This window comes from Alligator mississippiensis, chromosome 11 (assembly GCF_030867095.1).
Source record: "Alligator mississippiensis isolate rAllMis1 chromosome 11, rAllMis1, whole genome shotgun sequence".
Taxonomy (NCBI): domain Eukaryota; kingdom Metazoa; phylum Chordata; order Crocodylia; family Alligatoridae; genus Alligator; species Alligator mississippiensis.
Window position 1 is genome coordinate 23,026,332 of NC_081834.1, and position 19,254 is coordinate 23,045,585.

The following is a 19,254-nucleotide window of genomic DNA, read 5'->3' on the forward strand; positions in this document are numbered from 1 at the left end:
GCTACTTTGGGTCGCTGAACATGTGCTGGAATTCAATTGACCACATCAGTAATTCAACTAAAAATTCCTTTATTAAATTCAAAGGCCAATAGCAGTTATTGTTCTTTAAACGAACATTATAAAATGCTATAAAACATGCCAACTCAATATTAGATAAAGATGTTACACACCCACACAGTAGTTACAAAAGTTTTATCAGAATTTTCACAACTGGGTTAGTGGGGGAGGTTCTAGATCAGTGATTCTCAACCAGGATGCTGCTCAATATTAGCACCACACACACATACCCCTCCAAGACTGAAGGGGTGCCTTGAATCTAATGAGGTTGAGAACCTCTGTTCTTCCAGTTGTCCCATATTGGCTGTTTCCAAAGTACTCTTCTTTTGCTCCATTTTATCCTGCTAGATCTTTCCTTACATCATCTTCTCAGTTCCAGAAACTGACAAGATCTAGCCAGAAACTCCACACATACCCATCTTGTTATAAGTACACAAAACCACTTCCTACTTTCTTTGATTATCCCTGGTGAGTTTCCTCTTCGACTTGCCAGAGGCCATGTTTGGCATACCAGTCTCCTTGCTATTGTTCACTCACCACTCTCCTGCATTAGTATATCTCTGCTCACCACACTCCCTGCCACCAAATTAACTTCCTGACTCTGTGTGTGCACATCTTTCAAATCACGGATTCCTGGAAGATTGTTGTATTTATGTCCTATACAATCAAAACATCCCATCACCTATTGCATAACTGCAGGACATTTCATAAATCCTACCATGTGTCAATGGTCAGATTCCCAAAGTAGTGAGTTTTGCAGGTGCCAAACCCAGTGAGAGAAGAAACCACAGATGGTACCACACAGGGTACCTGGGACTGATCTAAAGAGCATAAGAATCACAGGATTCCACCCTGAAAAGATGCAGGAATGAGGCCTGATATTGTGGTGGAAAGGGAGGGGGTTTCTTAGAAAGATTTTAAAGGAAGCAAAGGTTCAATTAGTTCAATGATACAAACAGCTCAATCTTGTTCTTACTGAAATGAGTCCAACTCTAGGCAGACAGTGTCCTTAGCCATTTCCCCCACTTCAAAAAAACCCCAAAATTATTTATCTGAATTAAGGCAGAACTTGAAGAAAATGTAAATTGAACTTATCTGTTTACACCTCAAAATGCTTTTCATAAAACTTTACCCCTGGAATTAAAACTTGGACTTTGCTTGGTTGGTTGGTTAAAAAAAAAATCCTCTTACACATTTTGGCCGCGTCCAGACAAGCACGGCTATGCGGTTTGTGCTGCTACAAACGTGTCCATGGCACCACATACTGCACATTCGGTTGTTCTCCACACTACAAGGGAGCAGTGTGGAGGGTTTTTTTTTTAACCCCTGGTTATTCAGGGGTAAAAAAAACCCATGGAAAAAAAAACAGTGGTGCATGCAGCGACACCAAGTGCCACCCAAAGCTGGAGCATGGCCTGCTGGAGCTGCACTCTGCTGCTGGCCAGGCTCCGTGTGGCAGGATTGCTGCAGACTCAGGAAGCCCTCAGGACTCCAGGTAAGGCTGCTAGGGCCAGTGCAGTGCTGGCCCTGGCCTCCCCTACCCCACCCAGAGTAACTTGCCATGTGCCAGAGGGTGCATGGCATAGGCTTTCCCCGTGGACAACTGGCAGCGGCACACATTTGGGGAACCAAATGTCCACACACATCTGGATGTGGCCTTTGTGGTCTTCCTGAATGTGGAAAGTTAGATACAGTAGACTGTCTTGTTTTGATGCTATTATTTTGCCAGAGATAGCAAGAAGTTATATCAAAAGATTAGTACCTTCCTTAATCTGATTTTGAGTTCCAATTTACCCACAACCCACTGTTGTTAACCCCCAGGTATGATGGGGAGCTAAGGAAATATTTGTGATGCAAGTAAAAAACCTTTCAATTGTCAGCTAATGAATTCTATATTTACGTTTTTATAAGCTGGCAATTACTGTATGTAACTTACATCAGACCACAGATATGGTGATACAGTAATGATATTACTGGAGTAAAGACCTGGCCAAGATGTCCAGGGTAATTTGGTGTCTAAGTTCTACTGGAGTCACAGCAAAGCATAAGGTGAACCTTGTACGCGCATCTCGATTTTATGCTGTATGTTATACAGGTATCCAGACATCTCATTTTCAGTAGGTTCTTGAGGAAGGCAATAGTATTATGGAGAAGAACTATCCCATTTTATTATGAGATGTGTTTCTTTTCATGCTTATAAATACTTCCACTTGATACAGATGTTAACCCACAAAGAAGGGGGAACACTGTGTAGAATGTCAGTCTTACAGCTGCCTGCTTCTCCCCCCCCTTCCCTGCAGGTAAGAGGGAGGCCTAAATAGGTATGCTGAGGGCTAGAAGTAGCAGTGTCACCTTTGCTCACTGTGGATGTTTCCACAAGGGATTACACAGAATTGGTTCAGCTTTTGAGTATAGCAGGCTATTTGTAGGACAATGAGTATTTGGTTTCAGAAGAAATGGCAAGGAGCCCTTTGTGCTACAAGTACATGCCAAGAAATGGAAACAATAGCTTACACAAAAGTATCCAGCTGGCAGAAAAATAACTAAAAACAAGTGTTCTCAATATGTAAAATACAATTTATTATAGTTAGGCCATTCATAAGTATTAACACAATGTAATATGTCCAAAATCAAATATTCTAACAATAAATACTATCTAAACATTAATATTAATCTCTCAACCAAATGTGTACAGTGTAGCGACTCAGTATTGCACAGTAAGCTCTATATGACACATTACAATTTCCATAGTGCATCTAATTTGTTACAGGAATAAATTTGCCACAAATATTACAAAGCATCAGAGTTGACTTTTCCAAGTGAAAACAAATCAACTATTTCATCAGGGAAGGTTGATCTTTTCTATGTAAAGTTAAAGTATGTATCAGTGCCCTAAATTAGTTCTGCATTAATGGAACTGGATGTTTTTTATGAACAAGGAGACTCTGCTGCTAACTCAAATGTTCTGCTTTTAACTTAAACAATCACAGTTTTAAATTGAGTGAGACTACTGACATTTTAATGTGTGTGACCTACCACTTCCAGTAGACAATTGTTTATTCTTGGCTGAACCCAAGTATAAAATTCCCCTTCCATCTTTTTGAAGACACCATATTGAACAACACCTTCTTTTCAAGTATTTCCATAATTGGGTCTATTTTAGGAGCAAGGTACCACTTGGCACAAGCACAGGTGGCACATTTTTACCTTAGTAGTTTTCAATATATGGCTTCAACTGTCATTATTCTCTAGTCTTTTACTTCATGGCTAGGGACAGACATTACACATAAATCGGTTTAAGTGATCAGAAACTGGTTTAAACCTGTAACAGAACAGATGTTCAGTTCACATAAACCAGTTTCAAAATGGCTGAAAGTGGTTTGAGATAAATTTGGTTGAATGCAGTATCAGACTTAACTGATTTGGGTCAAACCAGTTTATGCGATGTCTGTCCCAGACCCCTTCCTGGTTTAAGTTAAACCAGACTCCCCCAGCATCCCAGCATTCTCTCTGGGCTGGGTGGGGCTCTCTACTCCACAGCAGAGCTGGCCCTGCCCCTCTTCTCCCTGGCTGCAGCTCTGGCAGAGACTGCAGGCATCTGCCTGGCTTCCCCCTGCTCCTACTCCCCTCACCATTTCCTGCTAAGTAGGGATCCCCCCTCCCCTCTGCCTTACACAGACACCTCAGCATTAGCTCGCAGACCACATGCTGGCTACAGTCTGTGCTGTGGGAGACCAGACAAAGGAGACAGTACTGTGTCCACTTAGGGCTTTCTGGATCTAATCAACAGGTAGCTGGTAATGTCCCTTTGTTCCTTCAATGAAAAAAGGTGTTTAGGAAGAGTTTGAACTAATGGAGAGAAGCTTTTTGTTTTCTTAAGCAGCTGATAAACACTGAGTTAGGGGTGATAAACACTGTGTTATCAACTGCCTGCTGGGCTGCTCAAGGGGAGCAGGGGGACCCCTCCCTAATCAGAGCCTTTTGCTGGGCCTGGCCATGCCCCCTCAGCTCAGTGCTGTGGAAGGGAAGGAAAGACTGCTCTAACATCCCCCACCACTTCCCGCTTCTAGCCTGAGCCACTGCAGGCATGTGCCTGCATTTCTGGGATGTCTATGTGGTTACAAACCAGTTTAGCATAGCCAGGTTAGACTAATTGCACTGCAAAGATTGAATCAATTCAGGCTCAGGCTTTTTGAATTTCTGTCCCTAGCCTGTCCCTGTTTTACCAGAACAAATGCTCCTTATAAAGCACTGAATTAATATGGGCATAGCCTTACCATTTCATTTTATATAACTTCTGCAGGCCTGTGAAGGGTAGTGCTCAGTACTGTGATGAGTGGTTTGTCTGATTTGAGGCCACCATGACCACTGTACATACCCACAGCACATATAGGTAGGAATGCCACCAAACAATTTCCCCAAAGAGTCATTTTTGCTCATTCTCCATGCAGGGGTGCTCCTACAGTCAACCTATAATCAATCACCATTAGCTTTGTTAGAAGCTTTATCAGAATAGGGTTGTAGAGGTAGGCTCAGAAGGTCCAATTCTCATTTACACTGTGGCCACATTCCACTGCTTTGGTATCGCAAAGAAGCCTAATAGTGGGAATAGATTAAAAGCCACTTTATACTGCTCAAGTAGTATAAAATGGCCTAAACAGGTAAGAATCAGGGTCACAGAATGGTGATGACTGACTTGGAAAAGATTAAATTATCTTTATAATTAGTGCTTAGCATGTAACGCCTCTTCAATTAACAGAAAATTCACTCACCAAGTGATACAATAAAAAATTTCTAAGAAACTACTAGTTAAAATATTACTTCATGATTATGTAAATCATGATTATATCCATTTTCTTTGTAGCTTATCATCTTTATGCATATATTTATGTTCTTTACATTCAGATCACAGAGATGAAATAGTTAATTCTATTTAAAAAGACAGTAGAAAAAAACTGGGTTTGAAAGGAATCTGTTTTTAAATACAAAAAATACCTTTATACGACAACTACTATCATCATTAGTCTCTTTGCTCCCCTAATTATTAACACTCTTGAGTCATCTATAACTCCAACATAAAGTAAACTATTAGAGCTGCTTTCTTTCTAACTTTTAACATCAAAATTCAATGCACTACTGTGGAATGTTTCAAAAGTCTTATACTCTACCCCAATAAAATTGGTAATTTTTCTCCCAAAGTTACTTTAAAAAGGAATCCAATTCATGCAAATAATAAATACATCATGTGCACTGAAATACTAAATTCTGTTGTACAGATAACTTTAGAGAAAAAGTCTGTTTTTAGAATTATCTAAACTATTGCTAGTAAAAGAAGGTAGTCTCAAAAACAGAATTAAAAACATTTTATTTTACTACTTGCTATGTGTTAAAGCAGATTACACTGTCTACCCTAGTCGTGTTCTTTTGTGTTTTTAATAACATTTGATAATGTAACAAATTATTTAATTAATACTTGGCTATCAAGTTGTATGTTGTTTTTTTTCCTGCAACTCACGAATGATTCATGTAAACTCCAACAGAACTGCTAAATGTTAGTAAAGAACATTTCACATTTCCAGATTGAGATTTCCTTCTTGTAGTTTAAGGTATGAATCTTCATTTGCATTTGAATATAGCATCACAAATTAAGCCCAGATCTGTAGAAAAGAAAAACAAATAAGGAATTATATTTAAGTAATATTCTATTTAAAAATTAATTACCTTAATAGTATTCTGTAAAAATACTTTTTATCTTAAAATCCTGGCTATAAAACAAGAAAGTCAAATTATGGAATAGGTAAAGAGTATTAATAGTAAAGAGTTATGAGTGGAGGGGTTATTTTTAGGTGATAACTTGATAATTTCCTTGTGTTTAAATATTTAGCAATAAAGTTCTACTAACACTTGCTTTAAAATGGAAATATATTGCTGACTTAGAGGAAATATTGTTTAAGCCTTATCTAATGTTTGCAAAGGTGCAGCCATGATATTGGCCTTCAGTTTTCTTGGAATATTTGGTTTTATTTCCTGTCCCCTTGGACATTCTATAAAGTCAATTTACTTGTGGAAATCTCCATATTTTAGAAGAAAAATCTTCCTTACTCTTAGAGTGTGATCCCATGATCCTGAGCAGAATGCAGTCCCATCAGGTGAAACTCGTAAGGTACTAACTCGATTTTCATGTCCAAACAGGATGGATACACGAGACCCTTTCAGAACATCCCATACGTTTATAGTGTAGTCATTGTAACCAGCAAATAGTAGACGACCTACAAAGAGAATAGCATTTATATGAAGTGATGATTTAGATGGCTTAGGAGTGTTGGCTGTAGCTGTGTTGGTCGAAGGACATAAGCAGACAAGGGTCTTTGGGTAAATGTGGTATCTTTTATTAGGCCAACTAAATAATTGGAAAGAATGTTCTTTGCAAGCTTTTAAGCACAAACACCCTTCTAGATGGCTAATACTTCTTGGCTGAAGCAAAGACCTGGTGCAAGACATTTGTGGCAGAGTGAAGGATCACTCAGGTCTCCTACTGTCTCACATATAAGGCTATCTTCACTCCAGTTCTAGGTGCATGAGTTGTTTCTACACAAGGCTGAATGCATTTGTTCTAAATTTGCAATGATTACCCTATACACTCCAAAGTGGCTTGATCTAAGCTGGCATTGAAAGTGACATCTTGCTCTTATTAAAAGCCTGTATCTTTTCAACTGCTAAAAATAAGATTAATTCAAGTCACATTATAGACTGAAGGTCTATACTTAAATAATTAATATAAGAAAAATATTCTGCTCACACTTCAGATTAGGACTGCATTATAAAATTGTTTATAAAGGGGTTAACCTTTGATTAGATGATGCTCTAATAAATGGTTAATAAATTCATATTTTGAGTTAAGCAGTTCCATGTCTTATTTATAACCACCTGTTGCTCCTGACATTCTTTTAACTTTTAGTTTGTAACTTAGTTATAACATCTATATCAGGGGTAGGCAATGTTTTTTGGCTGGAGTGCCAAAAAACCCACAATGTCTACCTTGGAAGGTGCTGGAGTGCCGACATGCCGGAGCCCAGAGCAGCTGCTTGCAGCAGGGCTTGCAGCCTCCCAGCTGCCTGCTGGGAGCAAGCAGCCTGGGCTCTGTGGCTGGCAGTAGCTGCTTAGAGCCTGGGCTGGCAGTGGTGTGCCAAGCAAAATGGCCTTGCGTGCCATGCTTGGCATGCATGGCGGGGGTTGCTGACCCCTGATCTATATGTTAGCTTGTAACATAACATCTATAACTCGTATTTACCTTTTATGAACTATTTATAGATCTTTCCTTAACTAACATCTTGTAACAATGTCTCCTTGCATTTGAGGTGGTTTTAACTTTAACAAATTCTTTTACAAAGAAAGAAAAGACTGCAGTAGGTGGATATTTTCCCTGTTTTAATTTACTTTGTAATAATCAACATTTTATCATATCAAATGGAACAAGGATTATGTTACAATCCAAGCTGCACCCATGTCAACCCCCAAAATTCAAGTCTCACCACTGAGAGAGAAGTCCACACTAGAAGCGCCGAAAATGATGCTCTCTTTGGAATAAATTGCTACTTCTCTATCTGCACGAAGGTCATATAAACGGCACTAGAATTAAAGCAAACACAACACCTATGCATCACTAAGGACTAGACTCAATTACTCACTTCCTCTGTGCAAAGCATGAATAGGAAGGGAAAAGGAATCCCAACTTGATGGCCATCATGTGCAATAGCTACAATGCTTCTGCTACTTCAGTCCATGCCAGCAGTAGTATTTGGGTCCCTCAAACAGGCTGTTTACATCTATGGATTTTAATGGTGAACTAAATGACCTTCTATCCTAAACTAAGCAAACCCCTGAGCCCTCCCAAATCAGTGATGCATGATCCCAAAGAAAGAAGTTATAGGTTCCTGGATTCCAAAAATCCACACAAAGTTCTCACAGTCTGTGTGCCTTCCCACTGCAGTTCGGTATGTTTTTTACAGTTCGGTAGGTTTTAAGGGGACCCTAAAAACCTTCTAGCATTGCAGGACAGATACCCTCTGAGGACTATCAGAAAGTGACATTCCATTTGATAAAAATCCCTGAGGCTTTGAAATTTGTTTGCACTTGTTGCATGGAGAAAAAAAGAGCTCCCAAATCTTTTCACTTAAAAAAAGGCACATACCCAGGCTTTCTCCTACAACAGGTGACAGCCCTGTGGCAGGGGAACTTATATAAGATATGGGAGACTCCAGTTCAAGTTCTGACTCTAGGATGGTTTAGTTAGACATAATCCTCCCTTGAGCAGGGGGCTGGACTAGATGATCTTGTGGAGGTCCCTTCCAGCCCAACTTTTCTATGATCCTGTATGTCCCTACATCTGCCTGCAAAAGGCTGCTGCCATTAACTGGTGGTGAGGGGTTTGCTGAGACTGTTCCACTTCATATAAATAAATATTCCATGGGCAGAGAAAGAGAGACCGACTCTATCGTCATTGTGGTTAGTCATGTGGGAAGTGGGAAACCCATGTTCTCATCCCTGCTCTGAATCAGACAGAGTAGGAAGTAACCACTAGGTTATTTTGAGGTGTACCTCTTTCAACAAATTGGCATTACTGTATTGTTGAACTTGTTTAATACGGAAAATTCTATATTCAGACCAAACTTTCAGCAGTCTGAAGTAAAAACCTCATTAGCTCTGAAATCATGTGCAATTTGGAAACTGTATTTTAACAAAAATACTGCCTTAACATGTTAAGTCTAAACAAACAGTGACTAGTTCAGTGTGTTAATATTAAGTCACAGTAATGAAAAAAGTCTGATATTAACGCCTGTGCATAATGGAGAAACTGTATTGTGCACAGACCTTTTATAAACTGCACAGTATCTGAAGTCAAGGTTTCCTGCTGCTATGAGCTAATGAGTAATTCTGTCATAATATCCTGACTAATGAGCCAGCTTTACTTCAGATAAGGACAACTACTGGGAACATATGCTTATGACACCCAGGACTCTCATTCCTGCAGCATCCTAAAACATTCTGTTCGTGTTACAGAGGCCTTACTGTATTGTTCTTAAGATTTTCCAAAAGTTCTCTCATTTAAAAAATAGAAATGTAAGAAGAATTGAACTGCCCCTCCTCTACCCCTAACATGAAAGACAGAATTTTCTGTTCCGTTCTGAGGAGATTCACATATAGTTACAAAGAAAAACCCACCAAATGGATTCCTATGCACAGTTGCCCACAGGCTGTGGTACTTCTGAAAAAACGAGCATCTCCTCATATGAATAATTATGTTTCAAATTTCTCCATTCAATGGTCTCAAAATCTCAGATGCTCACAGTAGAACATCCCAACCTTCTACGATGTCCCATCCTCTCATTTAGATGCATTCACTTATAATCGAGGCTTCTGGCATCTAAAAATGGCCAGGCCTTTCTTGAGAAGAAGCACTGAAGATCTTATCCCAAACCCATTGCTTTGGTGCAGTCCCAAAATGTGCTACATTATTCAAACCTGCTAAGAAGATTCTGCACCAGATCCAGGTTGCAATACAATATTTGAATAAATGGCAAATTTTGACACATTCCTCCCCTTTTAAAAATGATAGGTTTCAGTTCAGTTGTGCAATGTCAACCCCATGGCTGCCAGCCACCCATACCCACATGGAGCTATGAGCATCGACTGCAGCACTGGGGTCTTATTGGATAATTATATTTTCCTGTAACATGCTGACTAAGACATGCCATGTTCTCCTCTAACAGCTTGCTCAGGAATGAGATTTTAAGTTTTGATATCCATAGAATCATAGAAAATTAGGGTTGGAAGGGACCTCAGGAGGTCATCTAGTCCAACCCCCTGCTCAAAGCAGGACCACGAGATCACCTAGTCTGGCCTCTCCTATAAGAAAGATTTTAATCTGCTGTTTCTTGTACTGAGCCCAACAGCTTCAGCATGGAGAATACATAGTCCAGAATATATTTTAATGGTGTGATGTCAAGCTGTAATTTCATACACACCTTTTCTGAAGCCACAAGTAAAATTGCAGGGTTTGTTTTCTCTTGGCTGTTTGGGCAACTCCCATTTTTGTCAACAGGCATGCCTGTTTCAAGGTAGGGACTCGCCTCTCCAGGGTCTCTTGCATGTATTTTTCTTTTTAATGCACTGCTTTTATTTCTTTTTCCAAAAGAGGCACTGCATATTACTAAAAACACTGAGGTACTGACTTGGGATCTGACAGTAGTTGTGCAATGCAGCTTGTATATTTTAGCATAAAAGTTTTGCCCCAGTGTTAAAAATACATGCAAGACAAGAATAATCTTACTCATTGTAAAGCACACACTGATACCATTTACATTAAAGTTAAGTAACCTGGATGAAGCACAATACTAGAATCTACATGTGGTTTTACCCTGAATTACAGAGCCTCTCAATTCATGTTCAGTGTTTTGGTGAATTTTCTTGTTCAGACTGACTTCTCCGCTTATATCAGTACTTTGTGCGCCTGATTCTAATCTGATTAGATTTCAGATAGGTCCCAAAACAATCAGCTAAACTGAATACAAGTATTACAACTGCACTAGACTTAGACTATGACTTAGTAGGGCTAACGGAAACCTGGTGGGATTTGTCCCATGACTGGGCGGTACATGTTGAGGGTTATAGGTTGTACAGAAAGGACAGGGTGGGGAAAAAGGGGGGAGGGGTTGCGCTCTATGTCAATGAGCAATATACGTCAACCCTCATCGATGGAATCCAAGGATGAGGAAGTAGAAGGATTGTGGGTTAGGCTACATGGGGGGCAAGGAGAAAGGGATTTGGTGGTAGGGGTCTGCTACAGATCCCCACACCAAGGGGAAGAAATAGATTCGGGGCTCCTGAGACAGCTCTCGGAGACCATAAAAGCTAAGGAGGCGGTAGTTATGGGGGACCTAACCTACCCAGACATCTGCTGGGAGATGCAGACGGCAAAGTCCCACCGTTCACGCAGGTTTCTAACCTGTGTACAGGACCTCCACTTGACACGGGGTACACGGTCCCACTAGGGGGAATGCCATACTGGATCTGGTATTGGCAACAGGGGATGACATGGTAGGGGACCTACAGATCGGTAGCCATCTGGGGGACAGTGATCACCTAATAATAGAATTCACCATAAAACGTTGAGTGGGTAAGGTAACTAGTAGGGTGAAAGTGCTAGACTTTAGGAAAGCTGATTTCAATGAACTCAGGCGATTAGTCAAGGACGCACTACAGAGTAGGAGTTTTGAAGTGATGGGAGCCCAAGAAGGGTGGCTGTGCCTTAAGGAAATGATCCTTCGGGCACAAAGGGAGACCATCCTGATGCGAGGAAAAAGAGGGAAAGGGGCCAGGAGGCTTCCTTGGCTGACCGCAGAAATCCAGGGCAGCCTACAGGCCAAAAGGGGAGCACACAAAAAGTGGAAACAAGGAGAGATCACCAAAGACGAATATACCTCCTCTGCTCGCGCTTGTAGGGAGGCAGTTAGACGGGCCAAAGCTACCATGGAGCTGAGGATGGCAACCCAAGTAAAGGACAACAAGAAATTGTTTTTTAGATATATAGGGAGTAAAAGGAAGGCCCAGGGAGGAATAGGACCCCTGCTAAATGGGCAGAAGCAATTGGTGACGGACAGGGGGGACAAGGCTGAACTCCTCAACGAGTTCTTTGCCTCAGTGTTCCTAAGCGAGCGGCACGACAAGTCTCTCACTGGGGTTGTAGAGAGGCAGCAGCAAGGCGCCAGACTACCATGCGTAGACTCTGAGATGGTGCAGAGTCACTTGGAAGAACTGGATGCCTTTAAGTCGGCCTGCCCGGATGAGCTCCATTCGAGGGTGCTGAAGGCACTGGCCGACATCATTGCAGAGCCACTGGCGGGAATATTTGAATGCTCATGGCGCACGGGCAAAGTCCCGGAGGACTGGAAAAGGGCCAGTGTGGTCCCCATTTTCAAGAAGGGGAGGAAGGAGGACCCGGGCAGCTATAGGCCAGTCAGTCTCGCCTTCATCCTTGGCAAAATCTTTGAAAAAATTATCAAGGCTCACATTTGTGAGAGCCCGGCAGGACAAATTATGCTGAGGGGAAACCAGCACGGGTTCGTAGCAGGCAGATCGTGCCTGACTAATCTAGTCTCTTTTTATGACCAGGTTACGAAACGCCTGGACACAGGAGGAGGGGTGGATGTCGTATACTTAGACTTCAGGAAGGCCTTCGATATGGTATCCCACCCCATACTGGTGAACAAGTTAAGAGGCTGTGACTTGGATGACTATACAGTCCAGTGGGTGGCGAATTGGCTGGAGGATCGCACCCAGAGAATCGTGGTGGATGGGTCGGTTTCGATCTGGAAGGGTGTGGGCAGTGGGGTCCCGCAGGGCTCGGTCCTTGGACCAATACTCTTTAATGTCTTCATCAGCGACTTGGACGAGGGAGTGAAATGTACTCTGTCCAAGTTTGTGGATGACACAAAGGTATGGGGAGAAGTGGACACACTGGATGGCAGGGAATGGCTGCAAGCAGACCTGGACAGGTTAGACAAGTGGGCAGAAAACAACAGAATGCAGTTCAACAAGGAGAAATGCAAAGTGCTGCACCTAGGGAGGAAAAATGTCCACCAAACCTACAGCCTAGGGAATGACCTGCTGGGTGGCACGGAAGTGGAAAGGGATCTTGGAGTCCTAGTGGACTCCAAGATGAACATGAGTCGGCAGCGTGACAAAGCCATCAGAAAAGCCAATGGCACTTTATCGTGCATCAGCAGATGCATGACGAATAGATCCAAGGTGATACTTCCTCTCTATCGGGCGCTGGTCAAACCGCAGTTGGAGTACTGCGTGCAATTCTGGGCGCTGCAATTCAAGAGGGATGAGGATAACCTGGAGAGGGTCCAGAGAAGGGCCACTCATATGGTTAAGGGCCTGCAGACCAAGCCCTACGAGGAGAGACTAGAGAAACTGGACCTTTTCAGCCTTCGCAAGAGAAGGTTGAGAGGTGACCTTGTGGCTGCCTATAAGTTCATTATGGGGGCACAGAAGGGAATTGGTGAGTTTTTATTCACCAAGGCGCCCCAGGGGGTTACAAGAAATAATGGCCACAAGCTAGCAGAGAGCAGATTTAGACTGGACATTAGGAAGAACTTCTTCACAGTTCAAGTGGCCAAGGCCTGGAACGGGCTCCCAAGGGAGGTGGTGTTCTCCCCTAACCTGGGGGTCTTCAAGAGGAGGTTAGATAAGCATCTAGCTGGGGTCATCTAGACCCAGCACTCTTTCCTGCCTATGCAGGGGGTCGGACTCGATGATCTATTGAGGTCCCTTCCGACCCTAACATCTATGAATCTATGAATCTAGAATATTTCTTAGCTGGGGGGTCAGAAGGCCCAGTGATACAGGGGTACACTGCAATGCATTCCCTGTGAATTTTGGTTTTAAGCCACCTAAACAGCCCACAGGAAACAGTTCCAGCCTAACTAAGGGGGAATCCTAAGTTGGTGCAGGGCTGACACGGTAAGTCCTATGCTATCGCTCATCTTTGCTGCCAGGCTGGCTCAATTCTAAAACTTGCCTGTGTTTTTGGATCCTTGTGATTGCTGCAGCCCTGTGTAGATTAGATACAGTGCAGGGAGACTGGCCCTGCACAAGGTGACTTGGGCACAAACCCTTCTGACTTATGCTCTCTGTCATATGGCCACAGCAGTTGATCTGGGACAGACTCTAGAGTGGCTGAAGTGGGGAATGCGTGTAGTTGTAGCAGTCCCCAAGAACGAAGAACAATCTGAAATGGAAGTGTCAGGGGGATAATTTTAGGGATACATTTTTAGCAGGACTCCATCACGTGCCACAAAACACAGCAACTCAAACAATGTAAATTTGGTTCGCTTCGGCAAATGGATGCAACTATAAGTTTAGCTGGCAGGTTAAAGAGGGCTGGGAGATTAATGACATTTTGTTGTAAATTTTGACAGATTTACAACAAATCTGGAAAACCTCATGTAGTGGCCGTTCCTCTCAGGTTTATCTACCATATGCAATGCTGGAAGGCCTCATACAGAAACCATTCAAACCAAAAGCCTTCCAAAGGCCAGCAAAGATGACTGAAAGAATTCCCCTATAATCATACATTAGTATGATGTCTTGGGCCCAGTTTAGCCCCTGTGAATTTGGCTCCTTACTCTTAAGATTTCTGACTTGAGAAATAACAATTGTGAGTGATTTTGCTGAATGAACGTACTGTGGCATCATCTGAACCAGAGGCAAAAGCATCTCCACTAGGGTAGTACCTGTGTGGAGAAAAAATATAGTATGTTATGGTATTCAGATAAGGCTGAATTTAAAAATTAAATTAATATAGAGCTTCACATGAAAACAATGTCAATGTACTTTGCCAGGAATACACTGACCTGACACTGTTGATGTCAGATTCATGGGTTTCAAAGGACTGGATACACTGACCAGATCGCATGTCCCAAACCATTGCTTTCTTGTCACACCCCTAAAAACAAAAAAATCATTTTGATTATACACATACCCCTACTAGGTCTTGCACTAAAATTCCCCCCTGCATGTGGCCAAAGCACCCACCGAATCCCAACTAACTCTTAGCACCTGGAACATCACAGCTCCTAGGAGGATAAACTCTAGCAAAGAAGCTCCAGATTTTGAGAGCATTATATTCAGAAAACAAAAAATCGCAGAGGCAAACCTTACAGCCAGCACCACTCACTACTTTTTTGCGTGTGCGTTTGAGTAAAGGGAGATGCCGGTACTTTGGTTCACACCACAATTCAATGATAGTATTAAATACTCCTGCAGGAGCTGGGCCACAGTCCCTTTGAGATTTTCTTAGGTATCTCACAGATACAAATGAAGTGAAATTATACAGAAGAACCTCGCAGATGTTTTCTGGACTAAAAAATGTAACCAAATCTATATAACATTCTCCTTTACTGTCTATAAAAGGAGTTGTCAAACCATTACAGGAAACAAAACTATGCTTTAATTAAAATTGCTTTGCATATCTTTTTTCAGCCTTTGTCCCATTTATGTCTTTCCTTTATTCCACACAGGAAACATCCTCTGATTGTGAACACCAGTTAAATAAACAGAAAGGGTTTAAGGCTTACTCATTACACTGCACTGCAAAGTGGGTTTCCCTTCTCTTCAGGGGCAGCACTGATGGGTTGAGCATCGTGCAGGGAGACAGATTTCTATCAAGTTCTAAGCTTGGGTTTAGTGCCGAGCAGCCTTTTGCAAGACACGTGGGTTCACATTCTCAAAAGGGGCTTCTGATTTTGGGTGCCAAGTGTTAGAAACCTCTAGGGTCTAATTTTCTGATTTGTGAGCTCCCACAGCTCCATTCAGTGTCAGAGGGAGCTGCAGGTACTCCCCATCATGAAAAACCAAGCCACAAATATTTTCATAACATAGGCCCTAAAACCAAGGCAACCAGAACTGAGAGGACTGCACAATACGATGATTAAATCCTCAGTGGCCACTTGGCCACTGTAGACCAGTACTCATTTTGGTGCTGCCAACAGGGCAGATGCAGTAAAACAGCAGGAGGTGGAAGTAAATTATTTCGTAGACCCAGCCCAGGGGTGTCAATGCAGGCTGCCGCCATTTGATCAAACACTAAAAACCACTTTGTGGTGCTCTGCTGTCCTAATGCTGTTTCCATAGTCATATTCTGTGATATGCAGTGAGTCACTAAAGTTGTCTGACTCATTCATCACTTAACATGTTCAATATAAAAAATTAATATCTGCCATTTAAAGTTTTATAGTGCACTGTAAATACACTGAGCTAGAAAATGAAATAATTGCATCAACTCCACTTTTCCAGGTTTAACCCCCTTTATGGCTCTTATTTTATTTGATTAACTGCAGTTTGGTATTAAACATAGCAGTGACAGAAAGAGAGCATGAAGAATTTTTCAACTTGCTTTGAGATCATCTTTTGAAAATGTATTTAATGTTTTATTTTTATTGTCATATTTCTTTGTCCTTTAAGTCTTTAAGATGCTTTAGGAGGCCGAAACTTGAGGGTGGTTTTGTGGGAAGAAGCTATTTTTCTAACTTGGCTGAATATTGCAAGGAGATGCAACGTACCTTCACAACTTCCACTGAAAATACCTAATCCCTCCTAAGAGTACCCAGCACTTCATATGATCAGGCTCACAACCATCTCATGGTAAAGTACTGGACTGGGAATCTCATTCCTGCCACTAACCTGCTGTGACCTGGGATCTACCTGTCACCTCACCTCTCTCTATCCCAGTTTTTGTCTCCCATTATTTAGATTCCGAGCACTTCAGAGTGGGGACCATCTCTTCGTGTGTGCGTGCCTGCATCTGTGCACATGAATGCATATGGACATGAATGTATATTTGTGTGCATATACACAATTTATATGCAGTTCTTAGTATAATCAGGTTTAATACAAGTTGGGGGTCTCCAAGTACTTTTTAATATTAATAATGAAAATTTTTAATATCGGTGTCAAGTAACCTGCCCCCCAGATTTTCTTTTATGGGGTGGGGAAGGCAACGATTAAAACTATGAAAATTGGGACATGATAAAAAAGGGGGCAGTAACTAGTCTACATGCTAGCCAATGGAGGCACTTGCCTTTCCCTTCAGGTCCCTGCAGCCACCAGAGGAACATGGTGAACATATTACAGGCTAAGGCTGCTGCTATTCATGCTTATCTAGTGCATTCCTCCTCAGTAGACCATTGCATATGCATTATTTATTTTTAAAGGAGACATAATTGCTGGCTAAACTAAAGTCTCCTCGTGATCCAGCTCCCTCTCTCAAATCTCTTATGCAATTAAAATATATATATTTTTACTTATGATGTCATTATTTAAAAAAAGAAACATTCCTTCTTGTACTGAATTACCAACTACTGGCTCTTCTTCCAAGATATGGAAATAGATTGGAAGGAGAGTCAATGTATTAGTTTCCAAAGCCCATCCATTATCCTGTGCCCAGTGCTGCATTCTTTGGATACTAATCACTCCTATGGGACTTCGAGATGCACAGTGGCATACCGACAGAGGGTGGTAGGGGGCCATGGCCCCCAGGTGTTGGCCGGAGCCTCCCGCATTTGCTGTGTGGCCCACCCACTTGCCTGGCAGGTTGTGGACTTCTGCTGTTCCAGCTGGAAATGCCAGCTGGCACCCCTCCATCCACAGCTGGTGTGCTGTGCTGGTAATTCCCCCATGGATGTACCGTGGGGTGGGAGCTGGGCCCTGCACAGGCTGATTTGCCTCAGCCTTGCACACTGTTTGGATTGTCTCGGAGGGGCATACAAATGGAGGCATTGGCCCCTGGGTGCCAGGGACCCGTGGTACTCCACTGGAAGGTGCACAATACTCAGTCTGGTGCTTGAAGTATGAAGTTCTTGACAGGACAGTATGGTGATTTATCCATGTGGAGGAAGGATCTTTAAGAAAAGCTATCCAATGTGCTCCAAATAAGGCAAGAGATTTATTGTAATGGTATTCAGAGGGAGTTAAGTACTGACTGCATGCTGAGGGCTCAGGCCTGAGAGGTCTTGAAGACAGGCTTGGCATAACTCTGAGGGAGCAGTAAAAGTGATATGAAGGCCTTGCCACTCAAAACTTAGGTACAAATTTGACCCTCTCATTTAGGGATGTAATTTTTAGCTAGAGAGTTAAAATAGGTGCAACACAGGCACTACTTGTGTAATCTTATTTACCTGATTCACAGGAATAGCTATGCTGCTATAAGCTCCTATATACCAGTATGGGTTTCCCTCAATTTATGCGGCTTCTGTACGTGCGCATTCACTCTTATACGATGACCATTTTTATACCAAAAATTCGTTATATGCAAGGTAAATTCGCTCTTATGTGGTTGGTGTGGTGGAAGCCTGCAGTCAGCTGCTTTGTGTGGTACACTGTGGGAGTAACAAGCACCAAAATATAGTCTCCTGTGTGCACTCCTCGCTCGTTGTCTGCAACACGTGTTTCTGTAGTTGCCATCCCCATTATGATAGTGCCCTGTGCTTGTGCGTACTGTCTGCTGTTGGTGAGTACCACAATTGTCTTGTAAAAGTGGTAAAAGTGGTAGAAATGGGTCTGGGGGTCAGTACAGTCTAGGACTTGGAATGTATCGCTATTTGTTACATTGTAAAGTGGGTTCCCTTTATGTGAATGAGTTTTGTGCTGTTTTCCAGGAATGCATGTACAACATAAAGCAAGGGAAACCTGTATAAATTAATCACACATGCCAAGAGGCTGTAGCTATATCAGAATCAAATTAGGGTTGGCCAAGTCTTCATTGAGAGGTTAACTTGAATGTGGTTTTTTTTAGCCCTTGGGCCATTTCCCTTGAGTTAACCTTGCTCAAGAGCAGCCACATCCACGCTGGCACTGCGCACTCTTAAATGGCACAATGACGTCTCCGGGTATATCCCAAAATTCTCTGCACTGCAGTAAAGGGAAATGCTCTATGATTCTTTCCCAGTGAGTTGTGGGTGGAACATGTCTAGCCTTTCTGGGTACAAGAGGAGAATTGTGGGAAAACACTAGGGCACTTCAAGCACTCAGGTGGAGTTAGGCTCCATCCATCCTGCTGAGGAGTTTTGTTAGCGGCTGATGAGTTGAGCTACCTGAGCATTAGCTTACACCCCCTGGCAGGCCAGCCAACTTGAGTTAACTGTACACAGAGCCCTGTAGTCACTCTTGATACATTCAGAGTCCCCCCTGGCAGTATCATTGGTGCCCACATGGATGAGCAGCATGGAATAGTAGTCAGAGGGCCAGATGAACCTCAGTAATCCTTCCATGACATCTCAGATCTGGGCTCCAGGCAACCAGCAGACCTCCCGAGACAACAGGTCAGGCTGGCAGATGTTTCCCTCTGCCCCCACAGAAGGGAGTTGCCAACCACCACCAGCCATCGCTTCTTGGTGACAGTCATCTTGATCTTTCCTACTTTGGTAAGGCCTGGCCTGTCTTTTACCACCAATGGAACGTGCTCCTTTCCTCCCTCTCTGCTGCTAGGGCTGCATATCTGTTCTCTAGATGAATGACTGCAGGTGAGGGTGAAGATCTCTGCTTGCTGCTAGAAGTCACAAGCTTCCAGCTTCCACCCTCTTGGGTGTCCATGTCCTCTCTCTTCTCTAGTGCTGTGTCTCTAGCACTGTGTCT

General features: G+C 42.5%; 1 protein-coding gene across 2 annotated transcripts in view; it reads right to left on the minus strand.

The window, feature by feature from the left end:
• Positions 1-2,613: 2,613 nt before the first annotated feature.
• Positions 2,614-19,254, minus strand: part of GNB5 (G protein subunit beta 5) — a 38,701-nt gene continuing 22,060 nt past the window's right edge. For both annotated transcript variants that reach the window (XM_019477851.2, XM_014605953.3), the window contains 5 exons: positions 14,478-14,569; positions 14,309-14,357; positions 7,590-7,686; positions 6,160-6,326; positions 2,614-5,714 (listed from right to left, as the gene is read on the minus strand). In XM_019477851.2, coding sequence (XP_019333396.1) covers positions 5,703-5,714; positions 6,160-6,326; positions 7,590-7,686; positions 14,309-14,357; positions 14,478-14,569 — 417 coding nt within the window. In that variant the 3' untranslated portion in view covers positions 2,614-5,702. The remainder of the gene's footprint in view (positions 5,715-6,159; positions 6,327-7,589; positions 7,687-14,308; positions 14,358-14,477; positions 14,570-19,254) is intronic.